This window comes from Ammospiza caudacuta, chromosome 1, assembly GCF_027887145.1.
Source record: "Ammospiza caudacuta isolate bAmmCau1 chromosome 1, bAmmCau1.pri, whole genome shotgun sequence".
In the NCBI taxonomy this organism is placed as follows: domain Eukaryota; kingdom Metazoa; phylum Chordata; class Aves; order Passeriformes; family Passerellidae; genus Ammospiza; species Ammospiza caudacuta.
Genome location: NC_080593.1, coordinates 147,265,194 through 147,281,651, shown reverse-complemented (window position 1 = coordinate 147,281,651; position 16,458 = coordinate 147,265,194). Strand labels below are relative to the sequence as shown.

Here is a 16,458-nt window from a genome sequence, read left to right as displayed (position 1 = left end):
AGCACAGCACACTCTAAAACTGCTTGAGGATGGGCCAAATCATACAATTCAGACACTGCCCCAGATCTGTTTTCTGAAGAACTGAATGTTTTTGAGTGAGGATATTGTTTCATGATCAGATGAAGGAAGGATTATTCTGTTGGAAAGTTAGTCAAGCCCATGTTCTCGTTCTAGCATTTGCAGTTGTTCCATGACTTGGGTACACTGAGCTAGACTGAGCTTCCCTAACAAACACAGCATGCCAGCGAGCTGATGATGTCATTTTGAACATATGACTTCAAAATAGGCTCAGTTGCAAATGAAATTATTTGTGATGGTTTCATTGGTTTCCTGGCATCACAGTTTAAAACAATTACGAAAAAGATTAGGCCTTTTGTCATTGAAAAAACCAAAGAAAGCACATAGAGAACAGTGCTGTCTTAGGATGACAAATGCTCTCATGCATTGTTCAGAAATACTTTTCATCCTTGCAGACATTAATTAATCAGAGGGAAGAAAGCAAAACATTCCCTTTATTCTACACTTGGTAATACTGCAATTAGAGCTGCACAACATGATCTCCCATAATTTTGTGGTGAAAAAGGAACCAGACTTCCAGGATTCCACTTCCAAAGGCAGCAGTTTCTGACTCAGGTGCAGAAGCTGACTTAGGAGGAGAGAAGCATTTAAATAGAAGCAAGCTTTTGTAGACTCAAGTTAATAACCTTATTATATAACTGAGAAAACAGAGGCTGAGAGTTTAACAGAGTTTCAGAGTTTGAGGATTTTCTGATTTCCTCTTCAGGCCACCTCATAAGGGGCAATGACAACATGCTGTGGATTTCATGTGTTTGGGTCACAGTAACATGCCATAAAAGTGAAGTTTGTTAAGTGAAATCACACACTTGGGGGAAGAGTGTTTTACAGTAAAGTCAGGAAAAAGCAGCTGAGGCCGTGACAGTTTAACCCACCTCTTGGCGGATGGCTGCACACAGAACTGTGTGTACAGAGATACTCTTTGCTCAGCAGGCCAGGGCCTCTTTTTTGGAATAAACGATTAGCTGCACTTCTTGCCAAAGGGCTGCTCACTGGGAAACTCACCCAGCACTTGCAGCACTGGCTGCGCCCTCTGAAACTCACCAGAAATGTGCAAAGGCATTTTTCCCCCCTGCAATTACAGTTCCTTCCTAGTGATCATTTTAATGTGTGACTATAAGATTTTGCAACTCTGGTAAATAGACTTTATATCACATAGAAGTAGTAGGAGTTGGGACCAAGACCACCTGTGCCAGGTCACCGCTGTCGCCTCTCTCAGCTCAGCCTTTCCCAAGGCGGCAGCTGGGTCCTTGGGCAAGCCCTTGCACACATTCCCTTCTCCTGACCGAACTGCTGGATGCCGCGGCTAACGGGGAAAGCGGGAGGGGGCTCTCCAGCCCGCCGGGAGCGCGATGTCAGCGCTGAGCCCACTCCGCCGGGGCCAGGGAGGGGCGGCCGGGCTTGCCGTGGGTGTCGGGGCTGCCTGCCGATACCGGGGCTGCCTGCAGATACCCGGGGCTGCCTGCAGATACCCGGGGCTGCCTGCCGATACCCGGGCTCCCCATCGGGCCGGGCACGGGGGCGCAGCGGCCGGCGGGGCGAGCGGGGCGGGCGGAGCCGGTGGCGGCGGCGGCGGCGGCACCGCCCGGCGGGCGGGGCAGGGGCTATAAATGCACCCCGGGCCGCGGGCGGCCACCGGAGCGCGGGGCGGCAGCGGCGGCGCACGGACAGCGGCGGGTAAGGGAGCCCCGTCCCTCTTTCCGTCCCTCCTTCCATCCCTCCTTCCATCCCTCCTTCCATCCCTCCGTTCACCCACCCTCGCAGCCCCTCGAGCTCGCATCTTTGCATCACCCTCCCGCTTTCCCTTCGAACGGAGCCCCTCTCCCCGTGGCGCCGGGCAGGGCTGTGCCGGGACAGCGGGGGCTCCCAGCGGCTCGATCCTCCCAGCCGGACCCCGGCCCGTCCCGGGATGCTGCTGCTGCCGAGCTCCGGGCTCCCGGGCGCGGAGCAGCGGGGTGGGATGGGATGGGCTGGAAAACAGCTGTGGAGCCAAGGCACGTACTTTCTCTGAGGAAGTTGACCACTGGTGATTGCTCGCGTTTCTCTGCTCTCGCAGCTCTGTGCTGGGTTTGGAGCCCCGGACAGCACTCGGGGTCCGCTCTGCGTCTCAGCGGGGTTATTGTCACCGTGTGTCTCAGCGGGGCCGTTGTCACCGTGTGTGGTGACAGGCACAGTTCGCCATCCGTCCCCCGGGCGCTGCCAGACTCAGAGCCCCTGAAGGGAGTGTGAGTGCGTGCACTGGGCTTGGTGAAAGGATTGCATCTCTGCTAACGAGGAGGTTTTGGTTGATGTTTTTCATCATGGTTCAGTTTTCCTATGAAACACTTATAAGTTGGCACTGCTCACTGTATAACCCACTGTTTCACAAAGATCACAGTGCCCTGCTTGGCACCCCATCCCCAAACAGGGCTTAGACAGAAATATTTCTCATCTACGTTATTTTGATGATTTTCTTTCTCTGGTTTAAATAGGAACCGTATTTTGAACCTAGAAAATGCGCTTGTAATGACATAGAAGAGGTCAAAGACAACCTGAAGCTTTCTGTCCAGGTTCTCTGCATGGTGTTTTGATTGTTTTGCTTTCTTCTGGCTTTTTATTAACTTTTTTTGGTGTGTATCAAAGTGCGTCAAAGATACACAACTGCTGTAAAACTCACTGTTGACGGCAAGCAATGGAAATGAGTGTAAAGAGGAGCTATAAGTGATTCAGGCAAACATCTGAGGAGCCTGCCTTGCTGTTACAGCCTTGCTGTTACAGGTATAATTTACATCAAAACTTCAGCCACTGGCATTAAGCGGTGCACTTTGAACTTGGCTCTGTGGCTCTGGGAACATATTTAGTGGTAGGTTTTTGTGTTTTGGTTTTTTGGTTGTGTTTTTTTTTTTTTTGTTGTTGTTTGTTTGTTTTTTTGCAGGGGGAGGGGGCTTTTTCTGTTTTGGTTTGTTTTTGGTATGCATTTTGTTAAGGTTTTTTTTGTGTGTGTGTGTGGATATTTCTTTCCTGTTTATTTTAACTTTGTGGTCTTTTAACCAGAGTCTAATGTAGTTTGGCATGGAATGACTGTGTTTTTATCACAGGTACTTGAGTAAACAGCAGGCAGCTAATGCTGTATGATGTTCTGTGCACAGCAAGAATTTAATGACTTTGGATGAAGCTCAGAGTAGATGCAGCACAAATTGTGATTCTTAAAGGCCTGTACAGTTCCCAGAGTACTAATGAGTCCCAGGCCCTCAAAGAAGAGTAACTCATGAACGTGTTCAGGAGGACCTGGTGTGTTTTGATATGGAAAACACAGATGCAGTGGAAGCAGGTTTTAATGTAGTAATGATGGACTCCTTGGGGTTTGGCTTTTACACCTAATATTTTTCAGTAAAAACTGAACAGATGCCACAGCATAATGGTTTGAGGACCTGGAAGGCCTTAACTTCTGAGTTCCTTGTGCAGCAGAAAACTGAAGGGGTTTGATTTCAACTTTAAAAACTTTGAACATTTCTACAAGTACTGAACTGTGAGATCACAAAATGGTTTTTGTTCAAAGAATATCTATTACAATTCCCTTACCATGGATAAGAACACCTTCAACTAGATCAGGTTGCTCGAAGCCCCATCCAGCCTGGCCTTGAACACTTTCAGGGATGAAGCATCCACAGCTTCTCCGGGCAGCGCCTCAGCACCCTCACAGTGAAGAATTTCTTCCCAATATCCAGCTAAAATGGACCTTTTTTCAGTGTAAAACCATTCCCCCTTGTCCTGTCATTGCATACTCTTGTAAGGAGATGAGCTCTTCCCCTGAGAATGGGCACTGCAAAGTCACTGACCTTGAACCAGACTGGGCAAGAAGGGTCTAGACAAGCTCGGGTTTGCAGTTGTTTCCCATAGAAAGAAGGGTTTGTGTGATTATTTTCTGCATTTGTTGGCCTCTTTACCCAGATGACAGCAGGATAGAGATGTCAAAGTGTCAGGTGTCCAGAGAATTAGGCAAAGCCAAAGAAGTGTCACCCTGTGCTGAGGGAGCTGCCACAGGCACTGCCTGTGTTTGGGAACCAGCACCTGGGCGACCAGCAAACAAGCTCTTAAGGTTTTCACTTTGTGCCTTCCACAATGGCTTTTTTTACACTAAACTAAAACTGTGGCAGACCATCTGGGTAGATTGTATGAATGCTCAGTAAAACCAGCAGGATTCCCCCATTGTCTTTCCTCTAGTGGGAGGTACTCTGCTCTTTTTACATTCCTTTTTGGACTATGACAATTATGTGGGGAGATTACAGGGCACCTTTTGGAACACTTTGGCAAGGGAACCTGATCCTTAGAGGTAGTTATAAGGCAATTAAGTAATTTGCTCTTGTAGTTCAGGTGAGATTAGCAGTGAAGTGTTGGGAGAAAAATTCTTTGATTCAGATTTTAAGCCTAAGTGATTAATTTCTTTGACTGAAGTGCAACATAAAACTTCTCATGAGCAGCTTAAGAGATTTTGACAAACTTCCAGATTCCCACAGAAAATACTGGTTTTTCACTTACCTCATTAGAGTACAAAACATAGAGCATACATGTAATGAGACATTTCCTGCTTTTTATTTTCTCAAAATAGACAAAGAGTAAAAGAAAAGATACAGAAGGGGTGAAGCTGCCTTGAAGCTCTTCAGAACATGAGTAGGAACTGCGAGACTTTCAAAAATAAGACAAATTCTGATTGTGGTGGATCAGCAATGTTTACATCATGTGCACAGCTGGAAGCTTAAGGCAGCAAAGCCTGTTTGCTGTCAGGGAGAGCAGAGCCTGGGCAAGCAATGGCCTGGAGCAGCTCAGTCACAGCAATGACAACATGAGTGACTTTCTCTAAGTGCCATGGTTTGGTCAGGAAAACCTTCCCCTATACAGGAAATGCAACTGTTTAGCATTAACAAGGATGAAATACTGGTTCTGGAGATGAAGTAAGACCTTCAGATGACTTTTTTAGATCTAACTTTCAAGTTCAGTCACAGCACTTAGAAATACAGAAGTACAGAATATCCCAATTTTTCCTGTCACTGTATTGCTAAAAAGATGGCACTGCACTTACAGACTGCCCTTGGCTTCAGCTCTAGGTGTGAATTTCAATGTTTGCCTAAAGCAGGATGGTGCTGTCCCTGGAGCTGTCTCTGGAGAATTTCCCTGGACAGTTAGGTGGGGACTGATCTCCAGTTTCAGTGGCTCATCATAAAATCATAAAGGGCTCATGTTGGAAGGGACCTTTAAAATCTTCTGGTTCCACCCGCTCTGCCATGGGCCACCCACTAGATCAGGTTGCTCAGGTCCAGGAGCAGCAGTTACCCCTCTGCCTTCTGTCAAAAGCTTTGTCCCAAAAGTTTCCAGTCAATTACTTGCTACTACTGGAAAGTTAGGGGAAATGTTCTGCAACTGTTTCAAAGACTAAGAGTAAGGCAAACCCATTTTCAGGTTCAGTGGTGTGTGTTCCTGTGGATGACTAAAATCTGGGTTAGACATCCTGGAAATCAATGGCTGTGGATATAATGGCTATTGAACTTGGTATTTCTATCAAATGGTGGCAGCTTTTCTCCCCATCTGTGTCACTTCCAGAGCCCTGGGTGACTTCAGTGAGGGACAGCTAGTGGGAGGTAATCCCTGCCGGTAATTTCCTCTAGCTGTGGTTTTAAAGCAGCAGTAAGGAGCCATTTAGAGCTATTCTTGAATGTGTTCATGTATCATTGAAGTGTTACTATGAAATAATTAATCCCAGTACTGAGAGCCCATGGGAATCAGTACCATTGTCAGGCATTTAATCCAGAACAGCAAGAGTGCAGTACAGAAAAAAGGAAAGCCTGAAATTGTCCAAGTGTTGGACTTGAACGTGCAAGCTCTTATGTTGGATGATGAGGGAGAGGAGTTTAGTTTTACTTTTGTCTCAGGGCTGCTGCAGGTTCAGGCCTATTTCGTTTCCCAGCTGGCAAGAGAGTGTTGCCTTTGGATAATGCCCAGGAGTTTGTTGTCAGAGGAGGTGTTCTCCATGCAGTGGTGTTCCATGGTGTGCTTGCTGATGCACAGCTGGACTGCCTGTGCTGAGGAAATTTTCCACAGCTGTATCTCTTTGTACTAAGCAGGAAGTGTGTCAGTTTTGCTGCTCTTATTTTGTGTGGCTGATCACGTTTCCTATGTTTCTTCTGGGTTTGGGGCTGCTTCCTTTCAGTTAGTTGTCAAAATTTTAATATATCTTTTTCATCTGTCAAGGTTTTTCTCTTGGTAGCTGGAAGTTAGTCAATATGGATCTTCCTTTTCAAGACCGGTTTTTAGAACTGGTTTTTCACCACTTTTTGAAGCCATCAACTGGCTGCTTCCTGCCTGACCTAAGTATAACTTAGAAAGTGTAGCTTTTTCAGCTTATTTTCTACCATGGATGTGTAGGGCCAGTCTGCTAGACCTGTACAGATGATGCAGAAATTAGTGGAAACACCAAACATTAAGACTTAGTACAGCATGAAAACCCAACTCACTGCAAAACAAATCTTTCCATTTGCTTTCAACCATTCCTTGGCTGTTTTGTGTATGTGTGGCTTTTCTTGCCATTTCACCATGTTTACAACATGACTTTTCTTACAGAAATTCTGAATTTTAGGAAGCACAAACTAATTAATAAGGATTTTCAACTCTAATGCCCTCGTGAAGACTCTGCAGGTGGAGGCAATATGACAAAAAATCTGCTAGTGTGTTTACTAGTGGGCATAATCTGTAATGGAAGAGTAATCAGCAAAGTAGGATGCAACTTTCAAAGGAACTTTTATTTGTGAACACAGTAAACAGACATCCAGATGGGAAATGCACTGTTCAAGGAAGGAAGGATTGCTCTTGCTGTGGGTTTTTGTGTTGCTTCCTTCAGGAAGATCGTGTGCACCTTGTCAAATGATGTAATTTTCCTACAGCCATAGTTCTGGAGTGCTCTAAACATGCTTTGCATGTGCTGTAACATATCCCTGCTAAATTTTAAGATGTATTTTTATCCTTTGAAAAGGTGTGGCATTTTGGGCTATGGGACTAATAATGCAGTAGAAGCACTGCAGAATTTTATGATGACCTTTTATATTTTCTTTCCTAGATGATTCAGTTTAATAGCATCACGTTTTTTTCCCCATCTGAAACACTATGAGTTTTATGAAGTTTTATGTAACATCCCAATGCTATACAAAAGCTTGGACATGTATAACTCCCACCCTTCTTGTAAACACAGCCTGGAAAGTGATAAGAGAGTTCTCTGCCTGTGATGGGCACTAATCTGGAGTGTAGATAGGTAAGGCTTTGAAATAAGTCAGCAGAGAATGGTGAATTGTCTTTTGCCCACTTTGAAGGGTTTTGAACAGGCTTATTTTGAGAAGCAAGGAATATTCTGGTGCTGGATGGTGCTGATTTAGACCCTTCCTCAGCAGTGCCACCTGTTGTGGTACAGGCTGTGTCCTCAGCCCTTGGGAAGATCATATTATATATTTGGGTGCTGATGCTTGCAGGCAGTGAAAGACTTTTGCCCAGATGTAGTCCCACATAATTCAGCATGTGAAAATGCTTACATTTGGGTAATTTTATAAAGGGACTTGCTTGGGAAGAATGAATGATATGTCTTAACACAATGGCCATTTGTGCAAAGTTTGAGTTCACATTAAGCTCTAGAAAGCTAAAGTTCATCCTAGAAAAGGGAACTGGCTATGCATGGGAACAGAATAATATCCATAAATTATACTTTTCTGCTCAACAAACAAGCAAAAATCCTCATGCACTCATCATGGAAAACTTCAGCCCAGACATTTTGGCAGGGGTTAGAAAGAACTTGTAATAGCAATGACCAAGCAATTTTAATAGGTGGTAGAACAAGTCGCCTATGTACTCAGAAGCTGCAACCTGTATAGTACAACCTCATGAATAAATGAGAAATGTCATCAACCTTAGCTGTGATGCTTTGTAACTTAAGTCCTTGTCATTGCAACATCAATATGACAATGCAAAATATATAAAAATGCTCCACTATAATCTTGTGAGGGTGCAGCCTAGAGAGCCAGACAGCATTCCTCATCTCTGAGTATACTGTGAGCCTCTCCCTTCTGGAATAATCTCAGTGTGTTTTTGCCTCTATCTTTGACAGCACCACCCACTTGCAGAAGCGGCTGCAGCTGGGCAGCAGCTCTGGGCTGTTAGAGCATGGCAGATTGAGAATAGAGGGGGCAGGGAGCATGTCCTGACACTGTGAGCTGCAGGAACAATGGCTTTTTTCTTGTCTGTTTAGACTGTAATCTTTGTGGCAGGAGCTGTGTCTTCCATGTTATGAAATACCTAATCCATCTCTGCCCCCCCATAACATCTCTGTAATTTCCTCTGCCCCCAGAGCCCAACACCCCAGGGCAGAGCAGATGCCAGGTCCTGTGTCAGTGCATCACCTTCAATCTTTGTTTCAGACCCTGGTGTGGGTCAGTGGAAGGAGCAGTGGGATGGATGCAGAGAAGGGTGCTGGGGAGTGGAAGGGACAGGTTGGCTGGCAGGGTGGGTGTGAGGAAACAAAGCCTGGGAAAGCAGCTGATTGCTATTCATCCTTCCCACCCTGCAGTGCTGCCACCCATGTCCTGGAGCCCTTTAAAGCCAAAGCACAACACTGGCACCAGTGTGAATGGGCACATCTGTCTTTTTTAAAGATCTGCTTCCAACCTTTCTTCCACTAGGCCAGGTTGCTCAAAGCCCCATTCAGCCTGGCCTTGAACTTTGCATTATCAGACAGAAGCACTTGTCACAGAGATGTGCCCCGAGGCAGTTTCAGGTAAACATGAATTTTTGAGAACTGCATTAGGGTTTGTAATCTGTCCCTCATGGAGCTGTGATGTTATAGTGTAGGTAACATTAGGGATTGCTGCAATAGGAAAAAGCCCTAAGGCATTGAAATCTTTCCATTTCCCTGCCAGCTAGGAAGAGAGAGTTGCTCATTATATTGAGAGGGGGTACACAGCAGGGGTACAAAGTGGTGATGGGGACAGCAGGGGTACAAAGTGGTGATGGGGACAGCAGGGGTACAAAGTGGTGATGGGGACAGCAGGGGTGTCCTTTGCCCAGCTCACCAACCCTTCTCACAGCCAACTTCTGCTCCTGTGGAACACAGAAGGACCTCAAGCTTTCTAAGGAACATTCTTCATCTCATCCCACAGAAAGAGATTGTGCAAGCTGTATTGCAACAGCTTGCTCAACATCTGTGGGGTAGGCAGAAGGGCTGTTCCAGCTCCTGTGTTTTGGTGCTGCTCTCCATGTGCAGCTGCCAGCAGGGTTCATGGGTGGTGACCAGCCCCTGGTGTGAGGGACTGGCAGTTTCAGGGCTGTGTCTGATCCCAGAGTGGCCTCAGCTGAGCTCTGTCCCTCGGGCACTGGGGACAGTGGCACGAGAGGAGATGAGCCAGGGGAGGTGTGCTGGAGCTGAGCCTGGGGATCTCCTCCCTCACTGCAGGACGGTGTCCCAGCTGCTGGCAGGTGGGGCTGGGGGATGCTGTGGCCCCCAGCTGTGCCTTTGTGCTGGACAGCTGCTGGCTGTGTCCCTGCAGCTTCACCCAGCTGTTCCCTGGCACAGGGCTCAAGTTCTTGGCTGAAAGGCTTTGATTTTCTAATCAGATTGGTTAGCACATAGCATAAGGGTGAAGTTAAAAATGGTTAAAACTTAAGGCTCTTCTTGTTTTTTTTTTTTTTTTGCTTGAAAAGAATCACTGTTATACTACGTTATCCTCCTAAAAACCCACATTTGGGGTTTTTTCCCTTGGATGCCAGCTCTCATTTTCAACTAGAGCCTTCATGAAAACTTGCTGGTGGAGTAACTCGCAAACAGGGTTGAAAGAAAATAAAAGTAAAATAGTTAGAAAAAAGGAATGACATTGAGTATCAGCAGTGTCCTGTGCTTGAAGAGAGCAAGGTGATAGAGCTCCCAGGACTGCCATCACCTATGAACACCTATCACACCTGTGACCTGGAGACCACCAGGCAGCACAACTGTTTCAGTTCCCTGATAAAATTTGGTAATATTTGGTTTAAGGCATTGATTCCTGGCCTTTTCTCATTTGAAACTTCAGGCTATTTAAGGGCTCCGCTTTGAAACTTTGTCTCAGGTTATTAACTTCTGGTTGCAAATTGCGATAATGTGTAACCGGAGGCTAAGGAAGCCTGGAGAGTCCCAGGTAGTTGAGCGTCTTCAACTTTTGACACTTCCTGCTCAAAATGTTTGTTCAGATCCAACTTAAATGTCAAAAGTAATTTGCCTTTTTTAAAGGGGAGGAATTGCTGTAAAACCTCTTTCATAATTTATTGTGTGGAACGATGGCAGAGAAAAGCAGTAACTGAGCACAAAGGACCTCGTGATGCAAGGCCTGTAACAAAGAGGAGTTTAAACAGGGCACAGTGGGGGCAGATGCTCGTGCATGAACTCTTTGGATGCTTGCGGATGAATCATTTGTTCACAAACAGGAAGATTAAATTTGTCAACTTTGATATAAAATACCTGAGATGTAAACTGCACTTAGAGATGCATGATGGCCCAAACCCACACATGGGGGCTGTGAGCTGTCTTGTCTTGCTGTGCACTTATCTCTGTTTAGTCTCTGCTTAGTGGAGACTAGTTTGTTTTTTTTTTGTCAAGATTGCCTCCAGTTTGCAGTAACCATGTTTATGTTAGGCCAGACAGATAAGTTTACAGCATTTACTGTTAATGACTGGAAGAGGTCTAATTGACTGTGGAAGGCTCAAAGGCTGTTTGAGCATCTCAGTAACTTTCCCTCATTGTCAGATGCCTGAGATTTGGTTTGTTTTTTGATGTGGATATTTGCCAATCAACTTTTTCAGAGCTTTGGAGGCATTTCAGCTCTCTCCATTCTTGTCTCATTCTTGCATAATTGTTCTGGGAGCTGCTACAGGTGCACAAACCTCCACCACCCCTGTCCTCCCTGCCTTCTTTGGTGACAGTGCAGAAGACACCCATCGTTTCCAAGGGATGAAGGGCAGAATGATGGGACAGCCTTGGAAACACCTCTCACCTGTGGTTCTGCAGCACAAGTTTCACATGGTCCCTCTCTCCAAAGGGAACAACACCAGTTCTTGGGAGCTGGCACCCTCAGTGACCACAACTGTTTCCCTCTCTGCCATTAGATGCTCATGAGAGTTTAATCCCCCATGCAAAGTGATTGCTGTCCCTCCTGCTTGCTCAGCCTGCAGAGATGAAAATGCCATCAAGATGCTTTGGTTACCCTTCTACACACCAGTACTCAAAAGGAGAATAATCTCTGCTGCCAGTGTTTAAACAAGCAGTTTTGAGGAAATTGCCTTCCTTATGAAACTCAGGCAGGAGCTTTTTGTTGCTTTTTGTTTTCTATGACAGCATATTAATAAAAAATGGTTGGGTGTGAGGGCAGAGAAATGCTGTAGAGCCAGTAGCAGTGTCCCCAAGCCCTTCGTGGATGTGAGGCCATTGTGTTTGATTAGATACCCCATGGCACAAGCTTGGACAGCCCTGCACGTGCTTTCAGAAGCAAGAGGTTTGAAATGGGAGATCTTGGAAGTTGTTTTGCTTCTGTGCTTGAAAGGAATTTTGTCACAGACATGCATATTACCTGATGTTCGGTATTTGTCATTGCTGGGGTCTGAGGATGGCCTGATGGGTGTCTTCTTAGCCTTTTTGCTGGGATCTCTGTTATGCAAAGCCAGGCTGCACATTTATGCTGTTCCTTCTGCTACCAAAACAAGGCTGCAGCAGTGATTGTCCCTCCAGCAGTGACGCAGAGGGAGGGGATGTATTCTGAACTTTTAATATCAAAGTAATCAGAAATTCCTGGGCTACTGGCCAGTTGCTGCAGTGGATTTGGAGTAGTGGGATTGGGCTAGAAAGGGTGTATAGAAAAACCTCTGAATGAAATTAGCCAACACAGATGACTTCACCCTACCCCACACCTTCCTTGCTTCCTAAACTCTGATGCCTTTCCTACTACTTGGCAAAGATAGATATGCATTTTAAAGCATTTTGCCATCTCAAATATTTTAAACATTTAGTTTTCTCTTAAAGTATAATTATTTTAAGACCGGTACCTGGGTACAGGTTGGTGGTAGTGGTTTGTCCTGGAGAGGAGAACTTGGGACCTCTCCGCAGGCTGAATTGGCCAAGCAGAGTGAAAAAAAGTTGTTTTTCTCCCAGTTAGCAACTTTACACTATTGCTTCCAGATATAAATGAACTTTGTCTTTGGAAGGCATCTGTGAGGGAAGTGCTTTGAAATGTGCATAAAGGGGTGCTTGTATGGTTTTCTATTTAGGAGACTTATGCAGCTACGTTAGCTTTGAGCTGCCCTGTCACATAACAGAGGGCAGCACAAAGCACCTATTTAGAAAGTATAAAATTTGTGCTGAACAAGGGTGGTACAAAGCCACTTCCCCATCTTTCTCCCTAGCAAAGATGTTTTTTACAGTGCTGTCAGATAGCAGGGCTTTGTTTGGCAGTCCTTGTGAACAAACAGCGCATTGTTATCCCGCCTTGAAGCAAGGTTGCCGCTCGCTAGGAGCGTTTCAGGTGTTCCTGATGCACAGACGGCAAACCCAGAGCTTGGAAATGCCTGATCTGAAAACACTTGGCTCCAAGATATGATATCTTTCCAAAAGTGAGAGCTTGGTGAAGGTAGGGCTTTTGTTCAGCAAGCTTGGTGGCAGTCGTGCAATCTGCTGGTCAGCACTTCCTAATGCCGGTGCTTTCGGAAACACAGAGCAACAACTTTGAACTATTGTGAAAACAGGATTGTTTTTAAGGCTATAAAAAGCATCCATCTTGTTCTTTTTTGGCACAGTTTTTTTGCTCATTTGTAGTCAATGCTCTGAGTCCCTGAAAATCCAAAACTACCCTATGTAAACAGCTCTATTCCACATACGGTGGCCGTGGCTTTGTTCCCTGAGCAACTTCTTACTGGAAAACTGCAGGGACCTGCCTTCCTACTCTCCTCACCTTTGGGCAAACAATAGAAAAATCTCTTGCACTTCTAATCCCTATTGCAGAATTAGGCGCAATATTAAGGTAATTGTCTTAACAGAACTTGCTGAATTAAGAAAAAAAAAGCTCTTGGGTGCAATTGCATATGACTATTTCAGTCTCCAAATATTGCAACAGCATTTATTTTTCCTCTCTGCTGTCTCCCATGGCCCACCATGTAGAATGGCAGACTACATAGAAGGCTGTAGTCACAAAAACATGTAATGTTTGCTAAAATATCACTTGCTTTTTTTCAGAATTTTGCCTTTCTTTTTCCTGCTTATTCTTTATGATTAAAATTTGTAATGGACAAAACACAATGGAAAACCTGGAGAAAAGGGTGAATCAGAGTCACTTGAGTCCCCTGATTGTTAAAGTACCTCTGATGTCATCTTGTAAATTTGAACTACAAAGCACTGACACTAGGATTAGTTTTGGTTCTGTCTTCATGCCTCAACTGATGGTGTAAAATATTAATGAAAAATTTCTCTAAACTTAAAATCCACAGTCTAATTTTTACTTAAAATCTCCCCAGCTGCATAGCTAGCAAGAAGAGTTCCTAAAGTACAAAGCAATTTGAATGTGAATGGACACCCATGTTTTTCCAGCATTAACTCTTCTAGTCTGAGTGTGTCCCTTCACGGCTTTCTGCAGCATCCAGCTGTCCTGCAAAGTGTCACCAGAGCATCTTTGCCCAGGGATAAGTGCATTGAGTTAACCCATGAGGCAGAGTGAAAAATAATGCTGCTGCCACTGCCTGGATGCTCCTGTAGGCTTCACAGCCCTTCCTGAGCCATAAGGTCATTTATGTAGACAGCATGATGGGCTTAAATCAGATTTAAGTCAGGAGATGGGGAATCATGCTTTAAAGAATCGATGTAAATTGTGTTCTGTACTTCTATGCTTATTTTCAGAAAATAATTAAAATGTGTTCAGTTACTCTTAATCAATAATTCCTTAATATATTTCAGGCTTTTGGCTTGCTTTGAGTGCACTTAATCATATGCTTTACTTGAGACCATTCTAAAATTTTCTTAGGAAGTAAATATTTAATTTGTTTTACAATTGTGTAAATGTACAAAATTGGAAACTTATTTAAGATGCCTAAACCCCATATGATATGTATTTCCAGCAGACTAAAGGATAGGTAGTAGATAGACTTTGACTTTCGTGTTTGCTGCTGCAGCAGTTCTGGGATCTCTCTTGAGAACTGCTCCTCGTCATTCCTTAGAGCTTCACAGGGAGCAGCCTGCAAGTGACTCTGGTCCCTTATCTTTGCCAAAGGAATGAGAAGATGACTCCCAGTCTGGGAAATGCAGAAGGTGCTCTGCACCTGAGCATGACCTGTGACTCTGTTTGCCTTGGCCATCACCTCTGCTGTGCTTTGCTGTGTCTGGGTTCCTAGTTAAGCTTCTGCAGCTGAGGGCTGCACATCACAATGCCAGTCCTGTCCAAGAGCAGGATACAGCAGTCTTGTCCCTTCCTTTGACAGTCTTGAAAAAAGCATTATTGCATGAACCTTGTTGGTGTCCACTCTAAGGAGTCTCTGATTTTTATCTGTCCCGAAGAATGGAGCACATCAATCTGACAATAAAAAGATGCTAATGAGTGTCCAGTTTGATTTTCTCACTGTAAAAATCTGGGGAATAGTGAGGGAGCCTTTCATACACTGCAAAAAAAAAGGTTTTCAGAAACTGTTCAAGCACATTTCAACAGGCAGTCATGCAGATTTGGCTACGTCTTCTTTCACTCATGCAATGACAGTTTCCATGGTTCTCTCTGCTGTCCCTACCCTGTTTTCTTCAGCATTCTCTGCTTTGAAGCTGCCAAACTTCTTTTTGATCTTGCAGCCTTAGTATTTCTTTAATCTCATATTGTGCAGGAGTGTGTATATAAATAAACCAGGGAGACATTTTACAAGAGATTTACAATCTTCTAGCAGAGGTCTTTTAAACTATAACCTGAAAGAGTGGGGCATTGTGGGGGCTGGGTGGAGCAGGATCTTTTCTTGTTCCTGTATTTGATCTTTGATGCAAGCTGAGAACAAATCTCTTTTCCTCTTTGCAGATATCAGCTACTGACCATGTCAACAGAGTTCCAGGATGCTCACCTTGCAGAGGTGAAACCTCTGGTGGAGAAGGAGGAGGTAATTAATCTAAAGCTTTTCAGAGCTTCTGTGTTTTCTGTCATGACTGCTTTTGGAACTGCATGTGTGTTCTTAGATTGCCTTGAACATATTGTGGGAAGAAGAAAAGAAAAACTGGAGATAGAATAAGAATAGTTCATTGGGTTGGTTTTTTAAATAATGCAAAACTGACCCTAATTATTTGTTCTTGTTTGGTTTTATTATTTTAATATGATGGTGACATTTTCTTCTTCTCTTATTAATGACAGCTCTGGGTGTCTTTATCTGTATCAAATGATGCCAATTGGGCAATCTCATGTACATGCCTCTACAACTACACATTTCTCAGTGTAAAGACAGACTTTGCTCTGTCAGCTGCCTCTCTCAGAGAGAGCCTTTTCATTTCCTTTGGGCACAGCTGAGTCCAGAGGTAGAGCTGAGCCCCTTCTTGTCCTGAGTGCACTGAACTATGAGTTGCAGCCAGCTGGGTGTGTGCAACCCACAGACTGTTTCAGCCCCTGGGGTTACAGCACAGAAACATCATCCTAGCCCTTTTTTTTTTTTTTCTTTAACCTGTTGTACTACTTTCCACTATTTATTGGACTTTTTTTTAAACCCTATCAACAATATCTGGATTCAGTGTCTGACTCTTGGTAGCCATACTCTGTGCGTTGGTAAGTTCATGGCAAAAAATTCACTGTAATACGTGAAGAAACATCTCAATGTTTTCTTGAAACAAAACTAAGATTTTCTCTTGTTCCCAATGACATTTTTTTCTTGACAATCATTTATATAAATGTGCTGGGTTTTTTTTTTTTTTCTGGTCTTATACACTAGAATTCATTGCTTTATCTACTGCTTTCTTTTTTATTCCCTCCCTCTTTTATGTAAACACTTCAGAAAATAATTCCCACTTGTGACTGCAGTGAAATGGCTAGAGAAACTTTAAACACAGCTCTTTGCCAAGGACACTGCATGAAAGCAGAGCTTGTTTGGATACCACTGAATGCAGTGCTCAAACTTTTCAGCAGCTAAGACCCCTTTTTAATGCCCATATTGTTCAGAACTACCAAAGCAAAGGAGATTCTAAGATTCAGAAATCCTGTTGGTACTGGAACATCTTTGCTTCAAAGTTCAGAAATATCTTAAAATACTGATTAACTTCCTGGAGTTTGGTTCCTCATGGGCCAAAAGTTGGAATCTTAACAAGGAGCCCTATATGCTTTTGTTCACGAGGTTGCCTTAAATTTTGTC

The 16,458-nt window shown here is 44.3% G+C and overlaps 1 protein-coding gene across 1 annotated transcript in view; it reads left to right on the top strand.

Moving 5' to 3' along the window:
* The first annotated feature begins 1,706 nt into the window (after positions 1–1,706).
* NDRG1 (N-myc downstream regulated 1) overlaps positions 1,707–16,458 on the top strand; it is a 40,372-nt gene continuing 25,620 nt past the window's right edge. Inside the window, exons 1-2 of the mRNA XM_058823193.1 lie at positions 1,707–1,752; positions 15,147–15,225. Coding sequence (XP_058679176.1) covers positions 15,163–15,225 — 63 coding nt within the window. The 5' untranslated portion in view covers positions 1,707–1,752; positions 15,147–15,162. The remainder of the gene's footprint in view (positions 1,753–15,146; positions 15,226–16,458) is intronic.